Source organism: Cupressus sempervirens, chromosome 3 (assembly GCF_028749045.1).
Source record: "Cupressus sempervirens isolate cs-2001-9-10 chromosome 3, ASM2874904v1, whole genome shotgun sequence".
NCBI lineage: Eukaryota > Viridiplantae > Streptophyta > Pinopsida > Cupressales > Cupressaceae > Cupressus > Cupressus sempervirens.
The window spans coordinates 1,047,882,731-1,047,910,685 of NC_143120.1; the positions used below are offsets into that span (position 1 = coordinate 1,047,882,731).

General features: G+C 37.3%; 1 protein-coding gene across 9 annotated transcripts in view; it reads left to right on the forward strand.

Moving 5' to 3' along the window:
- The window catches only part of ATM (Serine/Threonine-kinase ATM-like protein), a 427,822-nt gene that overhangs the window by 286,939 nt on the left and 112,928 nt on the right, over window positions 1–27,955 (forward strand). For 8 of the 9 annotated variants that reach the window (XR_016362919.1, XR_016362920.1, XR_016362921.1 and 5 more), the window contains exons 46-47: window positions 7,966–8,109; window positions 17,502–17,618. Coding sequence is in view for 6 of the 9 variants with exons in the window: in XM_089822957.1 (XP_089679083.1) it covers window positions 7,966–8,109; window positions 17,502–17,618 (261 nt within the window). In the remaining 3 variants the exon portion in view is untranslated. The remainder of the gene's footprint in view (window positions 1–7,965; window positions 8,110–17,501; window positions 17,619–27,955) is intronic. The other variant, XM_089822960.1, reaches the window with a different exon arrangement.

Below are 27,955 nucleotides of genomic sequence, written 5' to 3' on the forward strand. Positions count from 1 at the left end.
ACACAACTTATCAATTTGCAAATTTTTTAAAGTTTGACGCTTTACCTGGTGCTTGAGTAGCTCTTGCTCTCTTTGCTAGCATAGAAGAGAACAAATTACCCCTCTATTCCACATAGACTTGTTGTTCGGTGACAACAAGGCTCTCTCCACTACATTGGATATCATTCTCTCAATGCATTTAGAGAGACCTTCCATGACCTCTCCGTTAGGATCTGAGTAGGAATCATCAGCCCTAAAACAAATAGAAAATGATATGAAGTCTTACTACACAACCTTAAAAAGTAAAGTAAAATAAAGTCTTAGTAAAATCTCAACTTCAAGGACAATCATGGTACCTGAATTTTGGGGTTGAGGTAGTAGCTTGCTGCATGAATGGGTTGGTGGAGCATATTGTTCCACCTTCTATCAATTATTTCCCAAATGGGGTCAAATCTGAGTCTCTCCACATGATAGTGATTTCTAACAGCCTCTTTGGCCTTATCCATGGCCTCATAAAGACCTCCCATTGGGGATTGTTGCCCATCACATATGCGCAAGAATCTAACCAAGGGCATAGACATCTACATTTGAAATTTGAAAAATACAAATTAGTTAATAACATAGTAAGTTATGAATTAATAATGAAACTTGAATCAACTAAAAATATAATATTTTGATTCTTGAAGTTACCTCCACAATCTCCTTAGCCTTTGCAAAAAAAACTATCATCAAAGACTATCCGTGCCACAGCCTCTCCTTTGGGCTTCTTTGAGTAAGATGAAGCAACCCAATCAGCACAGACAAAGATTTGTTTCAGAGCCAATATTTGGTCGAGAATACTTTGCAACATCAAGAACACCGTTGCAAACCTTGTCATAGCGGGTCTAACCAAATCTTTGCCTTTAGTGGTCTTTCTCATCAAACTGAGAAGCCATTGGTGATTATAGATATATTTGGTGACTCGCCTAGCATCTTCCACAACTCGACTCACCAAATCAAGTTTTCCTATGTCCTCCAAAAGAAGGTCAAGGACATGTGCTGCACAAGGTGACCAAAAAAGTGTGGGATGCCTCTCTTGGAGGATTCTACGTAAAAGATTAGTAAAAAATCAATAATTAGTTACAAACTTTCCACATTTACATCAAATCTAAATTGAATAATACCATACCATTACATTCATGATTCATATTGAACATAAAATATTAAATTTACCTGCTGCCACATATGTTGCTGCATTATTTGTGATGATTTGCACCACATTCTTTACTCCCACCTCCATGACAACATTCTCCAACATTAAAGCTAATGTGTGTTCATTTTTCACTTTGTTGGAGGCGTTAATAGATTTCCAAAACACCACATCATCTTTGCAAGCAACCACGAAATTAATAATGGTTCTACTTCTTCCATATGTCCACCCATCAGATAAAATGGTGCAGCCATATTTCTTCCACTCCTTCTTTTGGTCTTTTATCAATACTCTTGCCCTACCAACCGCATGGTCAAACAACCTACAAAATTTAGGTGTAATAAAGTGTTAGTGAAAAATAGAAAATATCATTTAAGATTTAAAATATATCAATGAACTAAAGTGAATCACAATTATTTTCAATTGCTAAATAATAAAATACTAGCCTTCCCCTCAAATCCTTGCGAGCAGGTGGCTTGTATCCTTTGCCCGATATTGAAATTGCATTCACCAAATTCAACCAATAGGGACTATCAGCTGCATACATTGAGATATTGTTGAAAAACCAAAAATCAGCTGCTGCAATATCAATTTGTTCATGCACCTCCTTGTACCATCTAATGCCCTCTAATGATGGTTGTGATCCAGCTGTGTTCCTGGACACAAAATAACTCCCTATCCCTGATGCAGATGGTGATGAAGAACTAGGAAATGTAGAAGTGAAAGAGGCATTTAGTTTGCGGATCCATAGGGCATGAAAAGATCCTGGTATGTTCTCAAGTGCTTCTTCTTCTTCTTGCATATCAAAAGGAGCTCCTTGAGATTCAGCTATGGCTACCATCATAGCTAAATTCACCCTCTCCCTATTTAATATTTTCTCTTCGGCAACTGCAAGTAGGGCATTGATCAATCTTTTTTCTTCTTCAGTTACCTTGAGACAAGGGTTTGAATCATGTTTCTTTACGCCTGCAAGGTGGTATTTGAAGCGGTTTATGCCTCTAGAAATAAGTTTTTCACATGGAATGCATATAATCTTCGCATCATCATTTGGAGCTTCATAGGCATACTTCCATGCCTTAGCTCTTGCATTTCTATGTCGAGTGCCTGGATACCCAGATGGGCATGGTGTTTGTGACCACTCTTTCTGCGGATTTGTCATGCTTTTTAATGTTTAACTACTACCCTACACATAAATTTATAGAAAAATGAATAAACAAAGTTAGATCATAGAGCTTAGAAGTTAGAAACTTGATTTATGAGTATGAACTAGTTAGTAGTTACTAAACAAAGTAAACAAACAACTAGGGTTTGTTTTTAGAAAATCTTACATATTATTCAAAAAAAATTGTCAAACATAGAGCTGAATGGCTTTCAAATGATTCAAACATAGAGTTATAATACTTTTAAATGATTTGAATTCTTTTACAAGCAACAACAAAATCAATAGAGCATTTTTTCAAACTATAAAAAGTTTTCCAGCTATGATAAAAAGAACATACCTGGAAAGCGATTTGTCTTCTAAAACCGAATAGAATCCTCTACAAATCCATTGAAATTTGCCTTGAATCGCTTGCAATCACCTAAGAATGCCTCCAAACCTCCTTCTCTCCACACCTCAAGCCTCTAGAGTGCACAAATGCAAGTGGCGTTGCAAAAAAATGGACTTTTTGCCCTATATTGCCACCACAACGTGCAGTTTTTTAACAATGACTGTCACCGTGAGTATTTAACAATTACTCGCCGATTAATCAACGATTATTTCGCCCCAGCTGAGTACTTGGAATTCGTGAGTTTTTCTGGGAAAAACTCGCCGAGCTAAAAAACTCAGTGAGTGTTGGAAATCTAAAGTTTAAACTACTAAAAAATGATTCTCACAAAATGGGGACATTGCAGGTTTGCTAGCAATGACTCGACATTATAATACATGAAGAAATATGACATTATCAAATACAAGGCTAGAAGAGCAAGCGGCTTTGAAAGAGAAAAATGTAATGCCCCCTTTTTAGCATTCATAGCATGATGTTTTCGTTAGCCTATTTCCCTAGGGTCTCGTAGGCTAGCCAGGACATTAAAGGGGCTTAGAGGCCATTTGGCCTAGATAGTTTTAGTTGCAGGTCTTTCTGAGGGGGTTTTGAGGCAACTTTGGGCATACTTACTATTTATAGTAAGTCATCTTGGACATGGGCGGACATCCAGTGGCAACGGTATGTTGATGGTAATTGTTTAAAATCGACAAGAAGACTTGTTCATCATTGATAAGATTTGTTATGCATTGATAAAGCTATTTTATAAAGTTAAATTTAAATATTTAACTTTATTAATGCATAGACTATATTTTGTGGAAAATATTTAAATTAAAAGAGTCCCCTTAATTTTATAACACATTGGAGACATAAGTTACATAAAGGGAGTTATGTTTTATCCCACGTTGAGAAAACGAAGGATTGAGCTCTTGTGAGAACACTATAAAAGAAAGGGAAGAGCTTCTTTTTAGTATGCTTGGAAATATCAAAGAAATTGGAAAATTTTCTGGAGATTATGTCTCAATAGTTTGGAGGACGAAATCCCTTCAAGCTGGAAATCTTGATGCCATTGAAAGATATGGTCTTGAGATTCAACATAGTAGCAGTCTGAAAAAGCGGAACCGAAAAAGCAAGCTGAAAAAGCAGGTATGAAAAAGCAGTCCGAAAAAAGCGGAACCGAAAAAGCAGGCCGAAAAAGCGGGTACAAAAAAGCAATCCGAAAAAGCAGAATTGGAAAAAGCAGGCCGAAAAAGCAGTTCGAAAAAAGCAAAGCAGAAGGGGCAGCATAGAAGGAAATTATTACAGCCATCTACAACCAAGTTCTTTTGTTAGTATTGTTTTTTAGGGTGTTATAAGCTTTCAGCTGTAAGTGTGCATTATACCAGCATTATCATTTTGTAATCCATGTAAATGCCAAAGTCTTGGCCATATTTCATGAGCATTGTAATTTTCATTGCAATTAAGAAGATAATAGTTGCTGGTGTCATTTAAGCAATTTAATATCATTATTTATCAGCTAGTTAGTTTGCATACCAACTGTTTGTAAAAATGCCAGTTGGCTATAGGTGTTCATTTCTCATGCTTAGATCATATATATGCACTGAATATTGTCAAAATTAGTAGCACACTCATGTTAGGTCATTGTGTAGTCCATTGTAGTCTTCTAGCACAAGATTTTCATTGATGCAAATTGAAGAAAAAGTCATTCGAAGCTAGCTGAAATACTATATCAGTAATACGTCCCTTGCATGTGAATTGTTTGATGAAATTCCTTGAGCTTTCATCAACATTTTTGAGGGCAGATTTTAGGAAGGTCATTACAGTGGTATCAGAGCTTGCTTGCAAAGTGTTTGACGAAATGTCAAACAATTGAAGTATAAATATTTTTGGTGTTTGAAGAAGTTATAACCTATTGGGGTTATTACACAAAAGGAGGTGAACAAAACATGGGCATTATAGGTGAGAGATGAGAACCAGATGGGGAGAGATTTATCAACTTGATAGATGCTATAGTATAGGGGCAATGATAGGCTAAACAAAGAGACAAGAAAAAAAGAAGTTGGTGGCCAAACAAATGGGCATAGATGTTGGTGGTGGAAATAATTAACAAAATGGTGACAACTAACGAGGATGTTGATGATAATTTTGGACATACAACTCGGCTAGTGAGAACAATGAACTCAAGACCACTTATCCCCGCCTTCCCATTGAAGGTTCCCGTATAGCCATAGAATGAGCCTTAGAAAGATTGGGAGAATGGAGGAGCTTGTTTTCAAGCAGCCATCAGTTTTAGGGAGTATATGGATGTTAGGCTCAAGCATTCACCTCGTTCTAGTGACAAGGCACAACATCATGACTTGTAGACGAAAGTGGGCAAGCTTACATTACCTCATATGATGGATCTAGGAAGACCACAACAAGAGCATGGGTACAAAAGGTGGATACTTTTTCCAGCTTAGTCCTATGGTAGAGGAGGAAGCTATTAAGTATGTAGCGATTCATTTGGATAGAATAGCATATGAATGGCATCGTTACCGCTTGATCACCATTTGTCGTGATCAGATTGCTTGTTATGTAGAGTTCATTGAAAGATTGATTGAAAGGTTCAATAAGGAGTAGATCAATAATTGCATTTTAAGGAGTTAACCTAGCTTAGACAATAGGGGCCAAGTGAAATGTATATTGCGAAATATTTGAGGTTTTCAGACCTTGTGACAAATATTTCACAAAGGAGACTTTTGGATTTACTCATGGATGGTTTAGTGGATCCGTTAAAGGGTGAATCAAAGTCCTCAATCCTACTTCTCTGTTGGAGTTGGACAATGAGCAATTGAATGACCTAAAAAGGAGCAATCCTACTTCTCTATGGGGCCTTTTGAATAAGTATGTTTTCAAAGAAAAGTTTAAGCATATTGAGTAGTTTTCGGCTGTAGAATCAACATTAGAAAAATCAGAACAGCAATATGATTAAGGGAGCAACGAGAGAGAAAATACATTCAGAAGAGGAGTCTAGGGATGAGAGGACCATTAACTGCTACACAAAAGGAAATAACTTTCAAAGTGAGGGGTGTAGTATAGGGATAGTTAGTGATCCCTTTGATAGACATAGGAGCTAGTAATTGCTTTATTGATGATAATTTTCCTAAAGAAGAGAGGGTTATAGATAGAAGAACATAGTGGGTTCTAAGTGATAGTATCTAGTGGGCAAAACCTTCTCAATACTCATAATATCTCAAATTTACATATGTGAATGGGTGGCTATGAGTTGTTGATGAATTCTATGTGGTGGACATGGGTTATTATGATGTTATTCTTGGTATGACATGGACGAAATCCTTAGTAGAGTTTACTTATAGTATGGAGAAATTTGAAATGAGTATCAGACATTAGGGAAGGAAAGTGGTATATAGGGCATTATCAAATGGTGGACTTAAAGCAGTATCACTTAAAACAATAGAGTAATTGTTCAAACCAGTGTTAAAAGCCTTGGACTTGGCTTAGACTTGGTAAGTTGGTTTAGGGCTGGAACTTGGACTTGGCATCTAGACTCAGCAAGAACTTGGTAAATTGAAAAAATCCAAGAAATTCAAGGATTTTTAAGTATTTAAAATTGTTTCAATGCATCATTTGATAAATTAACAATGAAGAGGCGAGGGCAAGGGCAGTGGCATGGGCTCGGCATGACTACATGGGAGGTGTGGAAGAGTTTTTAAATAAGTGAATATCTGATTTATATCAGTGTGAGGTTATTCATAGCTGAAGTCATCTTATCCTTATATATATATACTGCAAGAGGACATCATTGCTGTTATCGCAGAGAACATTGGCACAAGTTGGTGATTGTTATGGCTATTATAAGTGTTGGAGCTGAGCTTTGGTTGACAGCATCGTGAATTGCATGACACTCATGGCTCCATATGCTCAGAATTTTATTGTATTACCAAAAGTTGTCTGTAACCCATGTTTGTATGTTCAGATTTACGCATAATACTTCATTGAATGATCAATCTTCTATGTAATGTGTAAGAACTTATCAGAGTGGGTTAAAGAAGATTACTGTTTGATTTCTGAGATACATCGTGAAGCTGATCATATTATTTTTTGAGTCATTGATTATTAGTTGTATGCTCTATTGAAGGTAATTCATTGTCTTAAAGTCTCAGTATCCTCATAGTAAACAATCAAAAAGTCGAGAACAAGGGTGCCTATCAAATGCCAAGGGTCAAAAGTCATGACAGGTTTAAGTTTTTCAGCAGAGATTTTGTATTTAGAAACATAATCTGTATTTTCTTTCATATTTGTAATTTCTCTTCCCATGCACGTCGGTAAAAAACAGGTGCTTTGACATTTGACCCATATTGATAGACTCTGCCAATCCATCCTTCAAGGCTTTTAAATGTCCAACTAGCTGATAAAGTTACCTATATTGATTTGTAGGGTGCAAAATCTAATGTACAAATCCTACAGAGGAAGGTGTTATCCATAAAAGTGTGATATTAGGTACTTAATCTATTTGTTTTAAGCTTCTATGGCAGCCTTATTTTGCCATCCTTAGAAACTCTTTCTGCAACTGCACAACCCCTACGGAAATTGTTGTCCCCAAATCAGATACCAGTATTGCATTGAAGAATTAGATTTTAGAAAAGCAGATAAGACCGAATGTAAGTGTCATTATGGCTTCACGCCTTATGTAATGGATTGTTATGTGGGCACAAGTGACTGAAGTTAGAAATTAATTATGTTCATTATAGTAGTGTGAACCCAGCATAAAGACACAAACAAAAGCAAATATATGTTATTATTTTAGGGTTTTAACATTTTTTGTCATACTATTTTTCATGTATTTATCATTTTAGATCATTCCTGAATTCTTTCAAAATTCCTTATATATTCTTCTGGAATCAAATTATACGCCCTCCTATTTTTAGTTGTTCTATAATTTTATCCATCTCACAGTTTTGAACTGAAACCATCATCCTCAAATATTAGGTTTCTTGTGAAATAATTATTTACTTCTAGTCCTTCAAAGTTCCAAACTATATTATTGACAAGTTTAAAATTCAAATGATTCTAAGGGAATGTATATTTATTTTTCAACACTGTATCTGGAATCTGTTTAATATTTAAGCAAACTTGCTTTTGTTTAGCTCTGTAAGTGCTCATGACTGCATTTTTTACTACCCTTTTATGTTTTTATCTTGTTTTCTTTTGGCTCTCAAGTAATTGTGGTTCTTGAGTAGCTTATTTGAATTGTAATCATTCAATATTCTGTAGGTCAAAGAAAATATTTTTACCGAATCAAATGAAAGCTTAAGATCAATCCAAGTGGTTTTGGATGTAATGAATGAGCTTCGTCTTCGCTATGTTATGGAGAGGGCAAAGTCATCAGAATCCACAAAAAGAAGAGATATGTCAAAGGTAGAATCACGACATTAGACATATAATGTTTTGACCTCTAAACTTTTCATGATATTATAAATGTTTTCTTATCAGGTATACACAAAATGAATCTTATCAATGTTATATGTTTATACCATAGGAAGACAATTAATGTTGATACAAATGGTTTAGGTTTAATGGATTTTTTCTGGCAATTGATTAGTTTGCACTTATTTGAACTCTAGACTAGAGGCATTTGCCACAAGTAACAACATAAATATGCATCTTATGGACCAACATTATGTTCATAAGGTCAACAACTTTCTTACCTGAAGACTAAAACCACGTAAGCTTTTGGAGAATATGTTGAAGCTTATGAACCTTTCATTGCTGGCTGTTTTGTTTGTACTCTTTTATTGGTGGTTGAAAATGGCATCTGTACTAATATAGGCAACATACAATGAAAATTCATGTGAAATGTAACGAATAAGAAAAGTGCTCTGCCCTAACCACAACAATATTTTCATATTTTAAGAACTCCATTGGTTCTACCCCCATTCATCTATCTCTGGTGGATATTTCTTTTTTGCAAATTTGTAGTTTTTTGGGTTTTTTCAGAGTTTATGCTTTTTTCTCGGGCTTTTTCAATATATATAAAACATTGCAATGCATGAGATTTAAATTATCTTTGTAAACAATGCACAAATATCTCCTCTATTTCAATGCTGGAATTGAATCACATTCATTGATCATCTAATATAAATTAGATTAAATTTATTGCAGATACGGAAACCTGGAAATGAAATGCAGCTTGTCTTATTGGCGCCAAAATGAAATGCAGGAAATGTTTGATACAAATTGTCCTTAGGCGCCAATATAGAATGGACTGTTGGCTTTCAAAATCCTGAAATAAGTCTTCCCAAGATCTAATGTCACCTACTGGTGACTCGCATGGCTGTCCCCTGCAGCTGTCACTATGATCATATGTGCTGACTATAAAGGGCTTCTATTAGTATTATTTATGCATTTACCAAACTCTGCAATCAAATTGGAAGGAAAATCTATGAATTCAAACAACAAACTCATCACTAATAAATCCAATCATGGCCTCTATATAAAGCAATTCCCATTGCACTATTTGCTAGTTAATTCACCAATTCAAAGCGCTGAAAGACTTAGAATAATTATCAATTCCTCAAGCTTGAATTATGCAAACAATTGTCACAATGGAAGGGAATATGTGAACACTAGACTTGAGTAATATTGTACACTTAAAGGTATTGATCTTTGGCACTCGGTTTGCCTACATACCACTGTAGAATGGTGTTGGAGAAAGGAATAACAAAACCCTTGAGGAGATGGCTAGTTGCATGATTCATGCCAGATCTCTTGGTTTAGTTTTTTGGGTAGAAGCTGTCAATTGTGCCACACAAATCCAAAATTGAGCTCTGCTCAAGGCTTTGGAAGGTAGCACTGCATTTTAGGTTTGGTGTGGTAAAATCCAATTGTGGGGCAGTTCCATGTTTTTGGTTGTCCAGCTTGGGCACACATACCTCCACAAAAACACAAGGCATTGGAACCAGAGTACGCCTTGCATATTTTTTGGATTGCTTGAAGGTGTTAAGGCATATAGGCTTATGGATCTAGAGGCACGTGAGATATTTATTGAGAGCAGTGTTGACTTTGAGGAAAGCTCTCCTAGCTTGGCCTCTACTCCTCATCCTTCCTTGATAGTGGAAAGTAAATAGAGTGACTCAAATGACAATTTGATCTCAACTTGAACTTGCAGTATTACACCCTCTTAAGGTCCATTTGTAGTTGAGGATACTCCATCTTCTACTAGACCTCGTGGGCTTGCCAAACTCTTGATTCAACAATTTCTTTTGTGGGGGATTGTTTAGACCACATGTTTACATTGTTATAGTTTTGGCTCTTGGCGATTCATTGTAGATGGACACGCTTTGTCTTCCAAATATAGCTTTGTGGATGATTGCTCAACAAACATTGTTAGTTTGTTTGTGGATTAATACATTGCAGATTTGGGAGACATCATTAATGATAATCTTCTTCTCTTTGATCAAGATAATCCTTCTTCATTTGTTGCAAGGGACCCTCTTGTTGATTCTCCACATGATCACTCTTTTGAGTTTGATGTGGTTGTGGATCTTTATGTGCAACATTTGGAGATTCTTTATCTTTATATGAGATATTTGGGTCTTTCGATCATGTTTGACATTCATGCTTGGTTCCTGATTTGTCTTTTTCATGAGTGTGGACTAGTGGACCTGATTTAGAAGATACAACCTTTAACATCAACATAAGGACACTTGAGTAGCTTTTAGGGACAACACACATGTTGAGACTTCTTCCTACATCTACATTTTTGGAATGGGAAGACATCACTCAGACACCTATAGTTTTATTTGTTCCTAAGGGGAGGAATTTTGTTGGTTGTTCATGAACCAACTACTATATTCTTTTGTCTTATAAGCGAGACCTTTTCCTCACATGGGGTTTTGTCCTTACTTTTCTCTTAGAGTTCATTTATTTGATATTTATCGTTGGTTTTATTTTGTATTTTTTTTCCAGGGGGGGGGGAGGGAGTTTTGTACCATTGGGTTGTCTCCTTTTCTCCTTTGGTGAGAAATTTTATTGCATTGCGTTTGTACATATATACCTAACATGGCCTAGTACTCGAGACACAACATGCATTGTTGGCTTGAGTCTGCATCCTCCTAAGTTGCAATTAAGTGGGGGTGTAGGTATAATAAATTATTCACTGAATTATGCTTTACTCAAGCTTGCTTAATATAATACATAACGTAGTAGTTTGGATATGTGAGACTTAGGAATGTAAAGATTCTGCAAATTCCTTATCTTTGAATTAGACTTTTAATCCAGTCTTTAAATGTTGAGAATGGCCTTCTAAGAATTCTGAATATTGATGGAGTTAATTCCTAATCTTATGCAGATCCAATAATGAATATTCGACTTTTGATTGTGAGGAAGTATCTCTGATATTATTTGCAAGATATAGATATTTAGAGGGCAGACTTTTTTGTAGCTGTGTGTCCTTAATCTGCATCTATAACCTCCCTATATATCCTTCCTAGAGGGTATGTCCCTCAAAAAGACATAACCCTTCCTAAACTAGCACTAACTAAACTCCCTCTAAGTCGGCGATTAGAGAAGACAAATTAATAACACCTAACTAACTATGTGTTAGTTTAGTTAAGCATCATACTATTGCTTCCTGAAAAGTCACTGGCTCCTAGGAAGAGTTATATATATAATATATTGCTAGTTTAGAGATATATATAATAAGAAGAGGAACTACTTTTTGCACTATCAGACTTGTAGGTTATCTGGTTAATATTCTTAACACTCCTTGTTAACTTGATAATCCTTCAGAGAGATATTATATCTAGCAACACCAATACAGATGAATAAGCAAGAATTAATACTCTATATCTGTCTGTTTCTTCTTAGTATGTGTTATCATAGAACACATGATACAAAGTCATATTACTAAACCTGTAATATGACAAATCACTGCTACTAGTGATATTATACAGGATGAATTTGAAGAGTAATCTCTTCATTTATCCAAGGTATGATTTCATAGAAACTGGTATTTCTATATCACAACAAGATCCTGAGTTTTAAGATCTACTAGACTACAGGATAAACCTAGAGAATACTAAGATTCTTCCTTTATCCAATTTGTGACCCATGGACATAGCAATGTCAATATCACAATATGATCTAAAACTCATCTAGATCTTACAGTAAAATCTATTGTTTAGAACATTATCTAAGAGATCGTCATCTCTCATAATGCCTTTTATACAAGTGTTCATTAATTTAGAGATTGTCACCTCTTTAGATAATGAATACATATGGTGGAGCCCATAACAGTCAATAGCCTGACAAAATAAAATAATTTTATTAATAATCAAAAGAGTACAAATAGATTACAACTCAACCATACCAAGTCTCCTCTTGAAATGTTCTATCTTCACTTTAGATAGAGGTTTGGTGAGTATGTTTGCTGTCTAATCTGCAGTGCAAATGTATTCCAATTTTACAGAATTCCTGTCTACCATCTCTCTTACATAATGGTAAGGAATTTCAATATGCTTGGACCTATCATGGAAAACTGGATTCACTGAAAGCTTGATGGAATTTTGATTATCACAATGAATAATCATAGGATTCATGGCTTGCCCAAATAATCCCACAAGTAACTTTCTTAGCCAGACTGCTTATCGAGAGGCCATCACTACTGCAATGTATTCGGCTTTTGTGGAGCTCTGAGCTACTGAAGACTGCTTTCTGCAAATCCAACATATCATAGCTGATCCTAAACTGAAACAACATCTTGAAGTACTTTTTCTGTCTTTAACACTTCCACCCCAATCTGAGTCGGTAAATCCATGCAAGTCTAAAGCAACTTTCTCATATTTGAGTCCAAAATTAAGAGTGCCTTGTAGGTATCTCATTATGTGTTTAATCGCAACTAGGTGAATCTCCTTCGGTTCACACATAAACTGACTTAAGGCATTAACTGCATAGCAAATATCCAACCTTGTATTTACTAAGTACATAAGGGACCCAATCATCTATCTGTAGAGAGTAGAATCTATGGAAGGTGATTCTGCTGCTACTTCCTTAAGTTTATGTAGATTAGTTTCCATTGGAGAAGACATAGGTTTGCAATTCCATATTCCAAATCTCTTCAAAATCTCTGGTGTATACTTTCCTTGATTAAGTATGATACTGTCAGAATTTTGTCCTACTTCCAGTCCTAGGAAGTAATGAAGGAGTCCCAAATCTTTCATTTCGAACTCTCTAGTTGGATCTTTCTTGCACTGATCTATGAGATGATCATCACCTGTTATTAGTAAATCATCGACATACAGTATCAGAATTACCATATCATCTTTATTTCTTTGATAATATAAATTTGGATCAGCTTTATTCTTGGAGAATCTTAAGTTGGTGAGGTACTTATCAATTCTTTCATACTAGGCCCTGGGAGCTTGTTTAAGCCCATAGAGGGTTTTCTTGAGCTTGCAAACAAACGCGTTAGGATCATGAGTTTCAAATCCTTCTGGTTGCTCTATATATGCTTCTTCTGAAATCTTTCCATTTAGGAATGTTGTTTTTACATCCATCTGATGCACCTTTCATCCCTTTGATGCGGCAATTGCTAAAACTGCTCTTATAGAGGTATATTTGGCAAGAGGAGCAAAGGTTTCTTCATAATCAATCCCTTCTTTTTGAGAAAATCCTCTGGCTACAAATCTGGCTTTATACTTCTCAATACTATCGTCAGCAGCATGCTTTATTTTAAATATCCATTTGGAAGAATTTATAGATTTTCCTTTAGGTCTTGGAACAATTTCCCAAACATCATTTTTCATAATAGATTGGTATTCTTCTGTCATAGCTTCTTTCCAAGTTGTATGTTTAATAGCATTAGAAGGATTGGTTGGCTCCGTTTTGGATAATCACTCATGTTGGATAAATCACTTTTGCTTTCTCTGATTGTTTCAAAAGGTGCAGCAAAGTCTTGAGCTGCTTCAACTGTTTTAATGGCCCAAAGTGGTCTTTTCTTTGAATCTTCTTCAAGGTTCATATTTTGAATTTTATCTTCGATTTCTTCTAAGTTCTCCTTCTGGGACCTAAATTCACTATTTCTTTCAGAACTAGATAAATGAGAAGGTTCATCAAAACTTATGACTCTTTTGAATGCAAGATTTTCTTCAAAAATTACATCTTTGCTAAGTTCAATATTTTTTTGTCTAGGTATGAAAATCCTATATGCCTTAGATGTTTCACTATACCCTACAAAAATACCTTTCCTCCCAGAGGGTTCTAACTTGGTTCTCTTTTCTTTTGGAACATGGATATATACAGGACACCCAAAAATTCTAAGATGACTTATATTAGGTTTTACTTTAGTAAATACTTCTTCAGGGGTTTTATATTTAAAATAGGAGTGAGGACTTCTGTTTGTAATATATACAGCAGTGCAAGAGGCTTTTGCCCAAAGATAATATTCTAGATTTTGATAAAAAATCATAGCTTTAGCAGCTTCTATAATTGTCCTATTCTTTCTTTCTACTACTCCATTTTGCTCTGGATTATGTAAAGATTCTACAAATTCCTTATTTCTGAATCAGACTTTTAATCCAGTCTTTAAATGCTGAGAATGGTCTTCTAAGAATTCTGAATATTGATGGAGTTAATTCTTAATTTTATGCAGATCCAATAATGAATATTCGACTTTTGATTGTGAGGAAGTATCTCTGATATTATTTGCAGGATATAGATACTTAGAGGGCAGGCTTTGTTGTAGCTGTGTGTCCTTAATCTGCATCTATAAGCTCCCTATATATCCTTCCTAAAGGGTATGTCCCTCAAAAGGACATAACCCTTCCTAAACTAGCACTAACTAAACTCCCTCTAAGTCGGTGATTAGAGAAGACAAATTAATAACACCTAACTAACTATGTGTTAGTTTAGTTAAGCATCATACTATTGCTTCCCGAAAAGTCGCTGGCTCCTAGGAAGAGTTATATATATAATATACTGCCAGTTTAGAGATATATAATAAGAAGAGGAAGTACGGTCTGTACTATCAGACCTATAGGTTATCTGGTTAATATTCTTAACAAGGAAGATGCACATTTCATTCCACGTGGAATAGGAGAAATTCCACTTTAGGTAGGGATGGTAGTTATCACATAACACTTTATGATGTCTCTATGTTTAGTGCACTCATTGCTTTATCATCCTCCACATGTTTGCACATACTTCATTGCATAATGGAGGATGATTTACCTTTGGAGGTATGTAATTCCACCTTGTCTCGGTGGTAAGTTATCTCCTAGTTATCATCCTAACTTATTACCTTGCCTGTATAAGAAAGCACATCTACATTGTACTTTACTACTTAGTTCTGTTCAGCAGTTCATTTATTGCATCATTCATTAGAATACAGTTTAGTCTTTTCTATTTTGTCTCTCTTCCTTTCTTGCTATTCATTGGTATCTAGATTTTGGGTTGTTTCCATACACAAATTATTACACCTTTCCATATCTCACATGAATGCTTGATATAAGCCTTAAGGCATGGTTTCCAAAACATCATACTTTTCACAGAAGTTGTCTTTTATAATTACTCCTTTTGTTTAGATATTCTCTTTGAAGCAAAGGAGCATAATATTCTTTTTTTTCTCTATCATTTTTAATTTAGAAGGCTATTTCATGAAAAATTTACTTTCTGACACTAAAGAGTGCCACAACAAAGAGAGGGTAGTGTTACAGATATTGTTGCCATTGATGACAAAGGAGAGATCAGATTTGATTGATTGAGTCACATTGTTACAGATGGAGTGATGATATTATTGGTGAAGACATTGGCAATGCTGATCATGATGAATATGAATGGACTTGTCATTTGGAGCAATATAATCTTTTAGATGCTGTGAATAACTTTGAATGTTGTTGAAGATCATTCAATCTGCATTCTAAGACAATTATGAACATCATTAACTGCATTTTAACTTCATATGTATGGCAACATTGGTTTATATGAAGAACATATAGTATTTAATTGCTGGCAGACCTACTGATTGGTGGTGCCTATGTTGGAGAATAAATATATTTGACATTTTAATTTGAAGCTTTATTGATGGTAAACTTTTTATTGAGTGGATAAAAACACATTTAACTAAGTTTAAAAGAGGCCAACCTCCCTAGATACACAACACTATGTTGGCCAACCACATTTGGAATTTAAAAAATTAATGTATATACTGGACAACCATGCTGTTATATCTAGAGGAAGGCTATATAAATATAGTTTAATTGCCCAAATTAATAAGGTATTGAGGAGCAGTGATTAAAATATTGTAATAATGAGTAACAATTAACATATAGAGAGCAGTGATTATGGTGAGACAAAAGGCACCAATCTCTTAAGGAAGCTCTTGACATTATGATGGCACTGAGCAAGCATGACAGAGTGTTAAGTAAAAGGCATTTATGTTAGGAAGGAATGCCTCACTTTATAAAATCACTTCCCTTCCTCGAGTTGGATTCAGAAGCACGTGGAGAAATGAGAAAAGACATAAAATATGATTCAATTTAAAGCAGATAAAAGGCAGAATTCAGAGCAGATAGATTTTTTGTAAAGGATTGGCAAATATGCATTGATTATGTCAGAAGACTTAGAAACAAAATATATGAAGAGTGTTGCTGACTTGTAATGGAGGAAGTTGGAACAGATCTATATGAAGGTCATATGCAGATCTTCAAGAAGAATAAAAGTAGAGCTTGAAATACGATTTGTGCAGATTTTTGAAGGAGAGTATTTGTGTGGATCTTATGAAGGAGATTTAAATGATCTTCGATGATTAAATAAGATGGGGATCTGAAGCATCACTTTCTGGAGGTATGTGTGTGGAATATAAATAGATATGACATATATACACCAGCAGATTCGTGTGAAGAAAATATAATAGAAAATCATTCAAAGGCTGATTTCAAAGGAGATCTTGTTGAGTTAGAGGTTGGCATCTCAAATTAAAATGATTGGTGTCTCTTTTTGAGTTTGTGCTCAATTGTAAGGATTGGTGTCTCCGGTGGGTTGATGCTTGCAAATCATTTAAGATGGGATTGGTGCCTATGAAGTTTGTAAGAGAGCATTTAGATATCAATATTTTGTCATTTTTTATCTCGAAACGTTTCCACATAAATATTTTGTTCTTGTTGTGTTGCTTAATCGTTAATGTTGTTTGATTGTTCCTATTGTGATTTATTAAGTTTGAAAGGGTAAAAGATTGTCTTTCACTGATTTTCCCACTCCTCTCTCAGTATAAGCTTGTGCTTATCGGGTGGAATTTTATACATCTAGGAACTTGATTTTGTAATATATATTATGTACTGCAGTAGCCAACTTATGGCTCACAGCTCATTTTTTATTTGGATGGTTCATATGTTAACTTGTGAAAGAACTTTTTAAGGTTATCAGATGGCCTAATGTGTATAAAGGGACATCCTTCATTCTAGAGGAATCATAAATTGTACATCATTCTAGAGAAAAATGGGAAGCCGGGTTCTCATGATGGAAGATAATTTCAAGTGCCTTTTTGAGGAGTGTTTAATGGTTTAATGTTGTCTCATGGGTAGCTTTTATTGTATTTAGGGAATATTGAAAATTAGGGAAAGTTAATACAATATTCATTCCTTGTGCAAGAAAATTTTGTCAGTACTCTGCAAAATTTCTGTGGATTAGGCTTTTTATTCATGACATAACATATATACCCATTATACATTTTCTCTTGCATCCACACACATCCACATACACATCTTGCCATCATCTTTTTTGATAACATACATTCAAATAGTCTTTGAATGCAGAGCCCTTGCCTTCCTTCAAGCAGCGGTTCAAGGTCTTCTCGAAGTTCACAAAAGAAGTTGTTGGATGCATCAAATCCAATAAATTCAAATGTTGACACATTTTATGATTGGGAGAAGGTACTGATTTTAACTTTATGCTGGCCTTTTTCTGAATTGCAAATTTTTTCGTTTCCTCGTAAGCATGAAGCCTAAAAAATAGAAATACTTAGGAAAAACATGTTGGAACTGAATATTTTAAACCTTTTTAAGAAATATATTTCACTTGTCCTTCCTCAAGATGTTTTATTACTAAACAAATTATCTTTATTGCTTTCTTCTATAATATGGTTAGTTATTGAGGGTTTCCATTAGATTATCCTTCATTCTAGACACCTTTGAATTTTGTGTATGCACAATGCACTTTCTAAAATATGGTTGCATATTATGCATCATATTTGCACTAGTGCCGACGCTTGGACTAAGATACTTTTACATGATTACAGTAGGATGGAGTTGTATCTCTTAAAGAAATTAAAGTTATCTACATGTTAAATTTGATTTTCATTAAGTATATTTATGGTTTCAATTTACTGGTATACACATATGAATGAAGTGAAACTCAAATTGAGTTTTTGGAAGAGTCCATAATAGTTGCTGTAAGGTCATTGATTTCATACTAAGGTGATATCTAGTTAATGAAGCATTGGGATATGTAGAAACCTCTTAACAAGAAAAATGAGATTATTAAAATGGGAAAACTTTTCAAATCAGGACACTGTTTTAAATCAGAAACTTTTCAGATGATCATATTTGTAATGTCCCCTGCTAGGTCTAGGCCTGTTTTAACCCATATTTATCATTTATGTCCTAAGCTAAATGGATAAAGATATAATGATTCAGCCTAAAGCATTCAAAGAATTATTCATCCATCTTATTAGATTGTTTGTAAATATTATTAATATTCATACTGACTTTATTACTACTTCAACTCAATGAAGGTTTAGGCATGTAACCAAGGTGCCTAGAGACAAATTACAGTAGGCTCCCTCAAAGTTTTCAGATACAAGCCCTTATCCTATCTTGAAACTATGCCTGCAAGACGTCCATGGTTGCTGATCCCTACCCTATCTTCGGAATATACAGTTGATTGGATTTAGACAAGCCCTTCTGTGGAAACATTATAGCCCCTTTCTTGTCAGGCAGTAATAAGACTGAATATGGTTTTATACATATCTTTGAGTTCTTATTTTAGATTCATTATTCATTTCTCCCTTATGAAGAGTCTCGAAAAATATCTTTATATAATCTCTATGTCCTCTTTGATATCTTCCTTACCACGTAGACTAATATCTCATCTATTACCACTTTATGTATAAAATTCATATAATTCTGATTTTATTACCAGTTCAAGTTTGGTTCCAAGTTCGGGTATGAAGGACCAGTTTGCCATGTCGGAATCACTGTTGCTGTTACACCAAAAGCTCGAGCTATCAATAACGTCACAATAGCCAGAGACAAGGATCCACGGGACGCAGTTAAGCACATGTCACAAATCCATCAATTTATGCTGAACGATACCTTCACCCAGAGGGGACGGAGGCACCAACCTCCCAAAAGGAGTTTGGGTTTGTTAGTAGAAAAACATGTAAAAACACTATAGGCACACATATTTATGACTAGAAGCATGAGTTAAGATTAGAATGTCACATAGTATCATAAAAATATTTAAACAACAAAAACACCATAAAATTGTACTCATAGCATCCTGAATCATGATCATAGCATCATATACTAGAACCTCTCATTTCAAGGTGTTCAGGCCGTAGGTGAATAGGAAAGAAACATGTAATAACTTAACAAAGTAAAATACTATTCATTCATCAAATGCTTTGTGTATATAACAATAATGTTCCATACAATGATGCCAAATACATAAATGAAAGCCACATTTATAATACCCGATATGGAATGACACAACCGTGTTTGCATCGGTAACTACCTAACTACCCGTTTTGCTGGACAACATCACCCCCCCCCCCCGCCAAAAAAAAAAAAGTTGTCTCCTAGGGACTCAAAACTGACAAAATTAGGAGACAACATACAAACATAGAAGCAATCATAGACTAGGGAGGAGGTTGCGTCCCTGAAGTGTTCCGCTGGCGGCGCAACTCATAAACTTGATCAGTGCAAATGCATAAGTTCTTCTGCGTCCACGTGTTAACTTCCACTACCTCCTTCAGGAGAAATGTTGCCTCCATAGCTTGGGCCTAGGCTATCTGTAATCCTTGTTCCGCTGCTTCCTTATCTCGCAAGAGCGCTGCTTGCTCAACTGCCTACTAGCTAACCAATTTAGCAGCTTACTTCTCTCAAGCTTCTATCTCGACTTTCGTAGACCTCACAGCTACAACAATCACTATTTCCCTATCTGCTTCTGCACGTTGAGGAGTATAGTAGATGTCTTTATATGCCCCTACTATCTTGTGTGCAAGCTTCTCCATAACACTGTTGCATGGTCCCAACTCAAGCTCTGTAGCCCAGTCAGCCAACATCTCCGATGTTTTCACAACTGGCCATCCTCTAGCCTCAAAACAAGAGCGAAAACGAAAACGCTTCAGACAGACCCTTCGAATATAGGCTCGAACCAACTGCAACTACTTCCTATGGGTCAAAGCCTGATACCCAACAACTTGTCCTCTCTCCAACACAACCCCCAAAGCTCTGAGGTATGCCTTGCATCTATCCTCATCTGACCCATAATCCTCTTTCTTCATAGTGTTGACATCCTGCTCCATATCTGTATCCATCTTTGCCTCTCTTATGGTTAGCCACGTCGACATCCGGTGTAACTTCCTCATCTCCATGCGCATCCTTGGATTGTGGTTGTTCCACCTCCTGTGGCTCTAATATGACAGCTACTCTTGGGGATACCTCTCCCTGTCTCGAGGACTAAATGGAGGAACCAACCTCTATAGGAATGAGTCAGAACTATTGTCTCAAAAATACACTAGCTCTGTCCATCACCTCAACCTTCTTCGGTTGTGTTGTTTGGTTCATCTCCATACTATCAATCTCTGGCTGAATCAGTTGTGTTGGGTGAACTAGTTGTGTCAACAGAGAGAAAGATAAGGTGACAGTAGCGTCAAAGCCGATCACATCAAGTCGAACCTGAGGTTCAAGCTCTAGCACGTGCATCTCTACTAACTTCGTTGCTGTTACTACTAGTGCAACTGGATCTACTGAAACATTTTGTGGAGTAATAACATCTGTGGATTCTGTCCTGGTCATTGGTTGAGTCATGACAACTAGTGCATGTATTTGGGCAAATGGAAGAATAAGCAGGGTGGTAGTTGTCAAGTGTGCTGAAGTCAACAACTAGGGAGGAGTGAAAAGTGTGGACCCTCCAACTGTCGCATCGTTTGCAGCCTCTGCCGACATACTCTCTTCTTCTGAATTAGTCCCACTACTCTTTGTGGTCTCCTCCCTTCCGTTGTCCGTGTTGCCGTACGCATCCAACCCCTGCAATACCCTTTTTTGACCGGCCACTGTACCACCCGTATCTAAATGCCTCTAGTAGAATACTGAAGATTCTTCTAGCGCCAATTTACCTCTTGGTGGAACTTGAAAGTCGTCGGTTGGAATTTGATGAAGGGTTGCTTCCAGAAACAATCCGATGGCATGATGCAACATATAAAATGTTTGATTTTGCAATGTCATAGACTCCTCCATTCTATCTGCGAGGACTCTGGCCTAATCATACACAGTACCATTCATGATGTCGTTCATGAATGTAATCTGAGGTAGGGCAATATCAGAGGCTCTACTCGCCCTAGTTAACCTACTTTTTATTATATCCATAATACATCTCCGATGGTCCTCTCGAATGAAATCTCTCTATAGTCCTCGACTCTTGGTACGTTTCACAACAGACTCAAATTCCTCTGGTGTGAGGTCATGTCCCTCCAATTTTACCCAATACTCCTTGTGTTCTTGCAGCAACTTGTGATTCTTGGTCACCACTTTGCGACCTCCTTGGCCAGGAATGCCAAGTACCCTACTGAAATCTTGGGCTTTGAAGGAGAATGTCATCTGATGCTTCTTGTAGACAAATGTGTTGGTTCGGTTGGTCCTATTGTAGGTTTCGATCATAGTTCTTAGGATTGTCTCAAACAACCTAATGGAGAACATTGGGAGTTGTATTGCCCAATGGACTTGGGCACGGATTAGAATTTGCTTGATAAGGTCTGTATTTATTGTCTCTTGCCACCATCTCCGACACTCGCTACCATTTAACCCTTCTAATTGAACTGTGAGATGTGACAGGTCGGCCTTTACCTTCTGTTTCTGGCTGCTCGATGCTGTCAGCCTTGCAACTTTGACAACGGAAGCCAACACTTGCATTCTTTTCCATACTATTTTCCTTCAACTGGTCTTTCCACTGTTTTCTTTTTCCTGCCGACTACATCATAATGGTCTCTTGTTTTGTCTTTTATTGTAACAAAACACAAAACGATTAGGTTTTGCTTTCTGATAGTATTGCTCCTTCAAATGGCACTGGCTTCCGCAGAATGCGTCCTTTTGTTTCCTTTCAGCTTATCCGGCTGCTAATGGTTTCCCCCACTTTCCTTTGGCCATGTTGTCTTCACTTCCCTGCAGATGTTCTTCTTATGTCTCCCACAGATGCTCCATCTTTTCTTTCTAGCAATAAATCAAGAAATTTCGAAGTCAAATGGCTAACCTTTGCACTTTTGGAGGCAACAATCTCTATAGCTTGACCTAATTTTCCTTTATTCTTCTTTCCTTTCCGTGTGACGACCTCCCTTCTCCACAGAATCTCCTTGCAAGCGGTCTCCACAAGGTTCTCCTTTCCGTTGAATGTTGATTTCTCCACGAACGACAGATTATACTCTCTGATTTCTCTCCTCAACACTTTATGGCCTTGGTGGAGTTCATAGACAATTCATATCTGCTATTGCTCTCTCTCCGTGCTTGTCCGTGGAAGTTTTAACTCTTGTTGACATGTACGGGAATGTGGCCTTCAAACTGCAGAAGTCTTTCATCTCTAGCCACAACAATCTCCGCGATAACCCAGTGTCCGTGGGACACATGCTATTTGTGGAATATAATGTCCACGTTTACATGTGTCTACGACCACCATGCGTTTGCGGCCTCCACTTGTCCACGGCCGCCACTTGTTCACGGTATCCACCTATCCGCAATCGCCACTCGTCTATGGCCTCCACTTGTCTGTAGGACACTTCTGCATGGCATTTTTTATTTTAATTTTTTTTTTTAAATTTAATTAATTTTTATTTTTTAACTTGCTAAGTGAAATTCACATAGAGTATTATGGCTTGCCTCACCTTCTGGCCGTTTATGATAAATTTTCAGCTTCGATCCATTGATGGCGTCGGGGATTTCACGCCATCCAAGGTCCATAGTTTTATGGAACCATTACTGCCCACATCTTTGATTTTGTACGGTCCAAGCCATTTAACCTTGAATTTCCTCTGGTTTATCTTGTTGCGGTTGTTGTACCGAAGCATGAGTTGGCTTAGCTAAAACCTTGTTCCTTTTAGATGTTTGTCATGCCATGCCTTTCAACGGGTCTGCACCACCTCCGTCGCCTATTGTGCTATTAATCTGCATTCATCCGATTTGTTCGATTGATATAGGCGTTCATGTAAACTCTCCATATCTCCGAGTCTATTTTCATATGCCATCTGCAGGCTTGGTACCATAAATTTGGCTGGTACCATGTCTTCTTGGCCAAACATTAACTAGAACAACATTTGTCCAGTTGTGACTTTGGATGTGGTGCAGTAGGCCCATAGTGTTGAAGGCAACATTTCCTCCTAGTCTGCCTGTTCAACTCCGCATGATTTATATATGATGGCCACAAGGATTTTGTTTGTTGCTTCCACTTGGCCATTAGCTTGTGGGTAATATGGACTTGACAACAAATGAAAAATCTTGAATTTCGTTGTTAGAAATCTGATCATATGATTGACAAAGTGACCCTCTTTGTCACTTGTCAATTGGATAGGCATGCCATACCGTGTGATGGTTTGTTCATACAAGAACTTTGTCGTACTTATTGCAGAGTTGTCGAGTAGTGTCTGTGCCTCTACCCATTTTGTTAAATACTCTGTGGCCACCAACATGTATCAACAACGTCAGGCCCTACTCGCCTTCAGCGGAACCACGAAGTCTAGTCCCCAACGTTCAAAAAACTCCTAGGCGTGGGACGGGTTTAATGGCATGAAGTCTCTCTTGAGTGGTTTGTCAACTCCCTGGCATGTATTGCAGCTCAACACCCATTCCCATGCATCGCTGTAAAGTGTGGGTCACCATAACCCAGCAAGTAGAACCTTTCGTGTTGTTGTGTCGAGTTCCATGTGGCCGCCTGCTAGACCTTCATGTGCTTCCCTCAGATTAGTTTGCACTTCTTCCATTACACATCGCCTTAGCACTTGATTAGGACCCATCTTGTGTAGGAGACCATTTATCAGTTGGAAAGTTCGACTCCTTTAAACTAGCTTTCGTCGTTCGCTTGGCGGCATCTCTCTCGGGAATTGAGATGTCGATAGATATTCCCCGATAGACTAGGATATGGCAATTCTGAAGAAGTGTGCATCTGGAAAATCATCATTGACCCCTTTCGGTGCCTCTCTGGACCTAATTCAGGAGAGCTGGTCCGCAATGACATGACTTCCCAGGACGCACAATGATGGTGAAGGTGAATTCCTGTAGTAGCAACAACCATCTGCTAATCCTGCCTTGGATAATTGGTTTGTTCACCAGGTATATCAACACCTGGTGATCCACGTAAAAGGTAAATGGTGTAGCCAATAGGTAATGTTTGAATTTTTGTATCAAGTACACCATCCTGAGAGCCTCCCTTTTAGTGGTGATGTAATTCATCTTGGCCTTTGAAAGTAGCCAACTTGCAAAATATATTGGGTGATCTAGGCCATGGTCGCTAGTTTGTGCCAATGTTACACCTATAGCAAAGTTTGAAGCATCCACGTGGATGTGGAACTCCTTGTCCCTGTTCGAGTATGCCAAGATGGGCACCCCCAACAATCTATTCTTCAGTTTTGTGAAGGCAGTCTCCTGCTCGGAACTCCAGACATAGGGTTCTTCCTTCCGTGTCAACTTGTCCAAAGGAAGAGCAATTCAAGCGTAATTCTTTATGAACCGTCTATAATATCCAATGTGCCCGAGGAAAGACTTGACTCTAGATACCTCCGTCAAGGCTTCCATTTCCACAATCACCCTTACTTTATCAAAGTCGGTCTTCAACCCTGACTTGCAAACAATGTACCCAAGTAGTTTTCCTTGAGGAACCATGAACTGACATTTTTTTTGGATTCAATGCTAGCCTTGCCGGCGACACCTCTCCATACATTCTTGGAGTGCTTTCAAGTGGTTGTCTTGTCCACTGAAGATGGACCAATCATTCAAAAATGCTCGGAAGTTGCCTACTGACATTTTGTCAAATATTTGCAAAATGATCCTCTGAAACATAGCAAGTGCATTACACAATCCGAAGGGCATTCGGTTGTAATCATACACTCCATCCTCCACCACAAAATGTAATGGACCCCCAGGAATGCCCAAAAGCTGAACCAAGGCTGAAATTATATTAATGTTGTGAATGCTACAATCAATTACAAAGAGATGTATTCCAAAAGCCAAACCCTAAGGGAATGACGTCTAGAATGTTACAACAAAGAATGAAAGTCCTCTATTGCCAAAAAAAGAGTGATTCACACATCCAAGCTCTTATCAAATGCAAGTCATAACCATCCCATGATCAACAATGAGACTTTCAGCCCTATTTATCCTTTTCTTCATCCTTCTAGAAGGCACTAAAACATTAATTAATTGCAAGTGCTAGAAGCTTCCTCCTTCCAATAATTAATGCATACCCTAGAAATTCCTCCCTGGCAATAATTAATTAAATCACGAGAGGCTTTCGTCCTTCCAATAATTAATACATACCCTAGAAGCTACTCTCTTGTAAATAATTAAATTAATTAAATACAAAGTCATCTTTAATTTTTAATTGAATGACTTTGTAAGAAATTAATTTAATTTCTTCTTATCCTCCACTTAGACTTTAGAGAACGTGAAGGCTAAAACATGGGAACATTACAGGTCCGCCCTCCTTGAAATTTCTTGTCCTCAAGCAATCTTAGTCCTGTTTGCTGTAGCACCTGCTCACTCTCCCAAGTAGCATCTTCCTCAGGTAGATATTTCCATTTGACTAAATATTCTTTAATCAACCTGCTTCGCAAAGTCCTTTCCCTAATATCCAGAACAGCCTCAGGAATTAATACAAGCTTTCTCTCCTCATCTAATGGTGGTAATTCTATTGAAGGCACAATTCTTTGTCCAATGGCGTTCTTAAGCCTTGACACATGAAACACATTATGCACCCAACTATCCTCTGGAAGCTCTATCTCATAAGCAACCTCACCCACCTTGCGGATCACTTTGTAGGGGCCATAAAACCTAGGCTTCAACTTCTCTGCTTCGCTTTTCTTGAGTGATGACTGTCTATATGGTTGTAGCCTCAGGTAAACCATATCCCCAACTTCAAAACTACGCTCTATCCGGTGCTGGTCAACATACAATTTTTTCTTATTTGGGCTTGCTGTATATTCTCTTTGAGCACCCTCAAAATATCCTGACTATCCTGCAAGAAGTTTTTTGCTTTGGGCACTCTACTATCTCCCAAAACCAGATCCATGAAACTAGGTGCTTCATAACCATACAGTGCCATGAATGGAGTCATCTTAATGGACATATAATAAGTGGTGTTATAACAATACTCTCCCATATGTAGCCATTTGACCCAAGCCCTCTGTTGTGTAGTCACATAGTTCCTCAGATATCCTTCCACCAATTTATTCACAATCTTTGTCTGCCGATCTGTCTGTGGATGATAACTAATGCTAGGTGTAAGTTCAGTACCACACAACCTAAACAGCTCTTGCCAAAAAGTGCTCATGAATTTACTATCCCTATCACTAACAATGAAAGTAGGTAGCCCATGTAATCTAAATATCTCTCTGAAGAAAAGATCAGCCACCTATGCTGCTGTATAAGTGGATGGAATAGCAAAGAAATGAGCAAACTTTGCCAGTCAGTCAACTATCACATAGATGCAATCTTTCCCTTGTACTCGTGGTAACCTGGTGATGAAGTCCATGGAAATACTTTCCCATTTCCTATTCGGAATAGGCAAAGGTTGTAACAACCCTGTAGGATATGAGTGCTCTCCCTTATTCTGCTGGCAAATTGCACACTCCTTGACATACTTTTCAACATCATCCTTGAGCCCTTTCCGTGTGAACCGCTCATGGATTTGCCTGTAGGTCTTAAAGATCCCTGGATGTCCAGCTGTAGGTGCATCATGAAATGCCTTCAGTATTACTTCCTTAAACTGTGATGAAGGAATCAAATATATCCTGTCTTGAAACTTTATCAATCCATCCATCACCACATAGCGATCATCATGTATGGTGCCTGCAATTACTCTAGAAGCCCAAGTGTCCTTCGCATACTCTTTTGTGATCTTATTTCTCCAAACTCCTGTAACCTCAGCTAGAGCACAAATATGAGGCCTCCTGGATAAGGCATCTGCAACCACATTTTTCTTACCTTTGACAAACTCAATGTCAAAGTCATAAGCCTGCAACTTCATGATCCACTTCTGTTGTCTATCATTCAAATCACGTTGGTTCATGAAGTACTTGATGCTGTTGTGATCGGTTTTGATAACAAACTTTCCCCCAACTAGGTAAGACCTAAACTTGGCCAATGCATGCATTATAGCCAACATCTCCCGATCATAGATGGAATAGCTCCTCTCCACTCCATGGAGCTTCCTACTCTCAAAAACAATGGGATGCTTCTTCTGCATTAGGACCGCTCCAATCCCATCTCTTGATGCATCACAATGAAGCTCAAATGGCTTTGTGAAATCTGGTAGAGCTAGTATTGGACATGATGACATCACCTTCTTGAAATGATCAAAGCTTCTCTGAGCTGCCTCTGTCCATGTGAAAGCCCCTTTCCTGGTAAGGTCTGTCAGGGGTGCAGCAAGCTGTGAAAATCTTTTAACAAATCTCCTATAAAATCCATAGAGACCAAGGAATCCCTTAAGCTGTGTAAGATTCGTTGGAGTAGGCCAATCAACAATAGCCCCAATCTTTTCAAGATCTACCCGAACTCCCTCTGCACTGATAATATGTCCAAGATATAGCAGCTCAGTCATCCCAAACTCGCACTTAGATTCCTTGGCATACAATGATTCTTTTTCCAAAGTAGACAACACCATCTCAAGATGTTGTAAATTCTCCTCCCAAGTATTACTAAAAACTAAAATGTCATCAAAGAAAATCAAAACAAATCTCCTAAGTTGCTCCCTAAATACCCGATTCATGCAAATCTGGAATGTAGTAGGG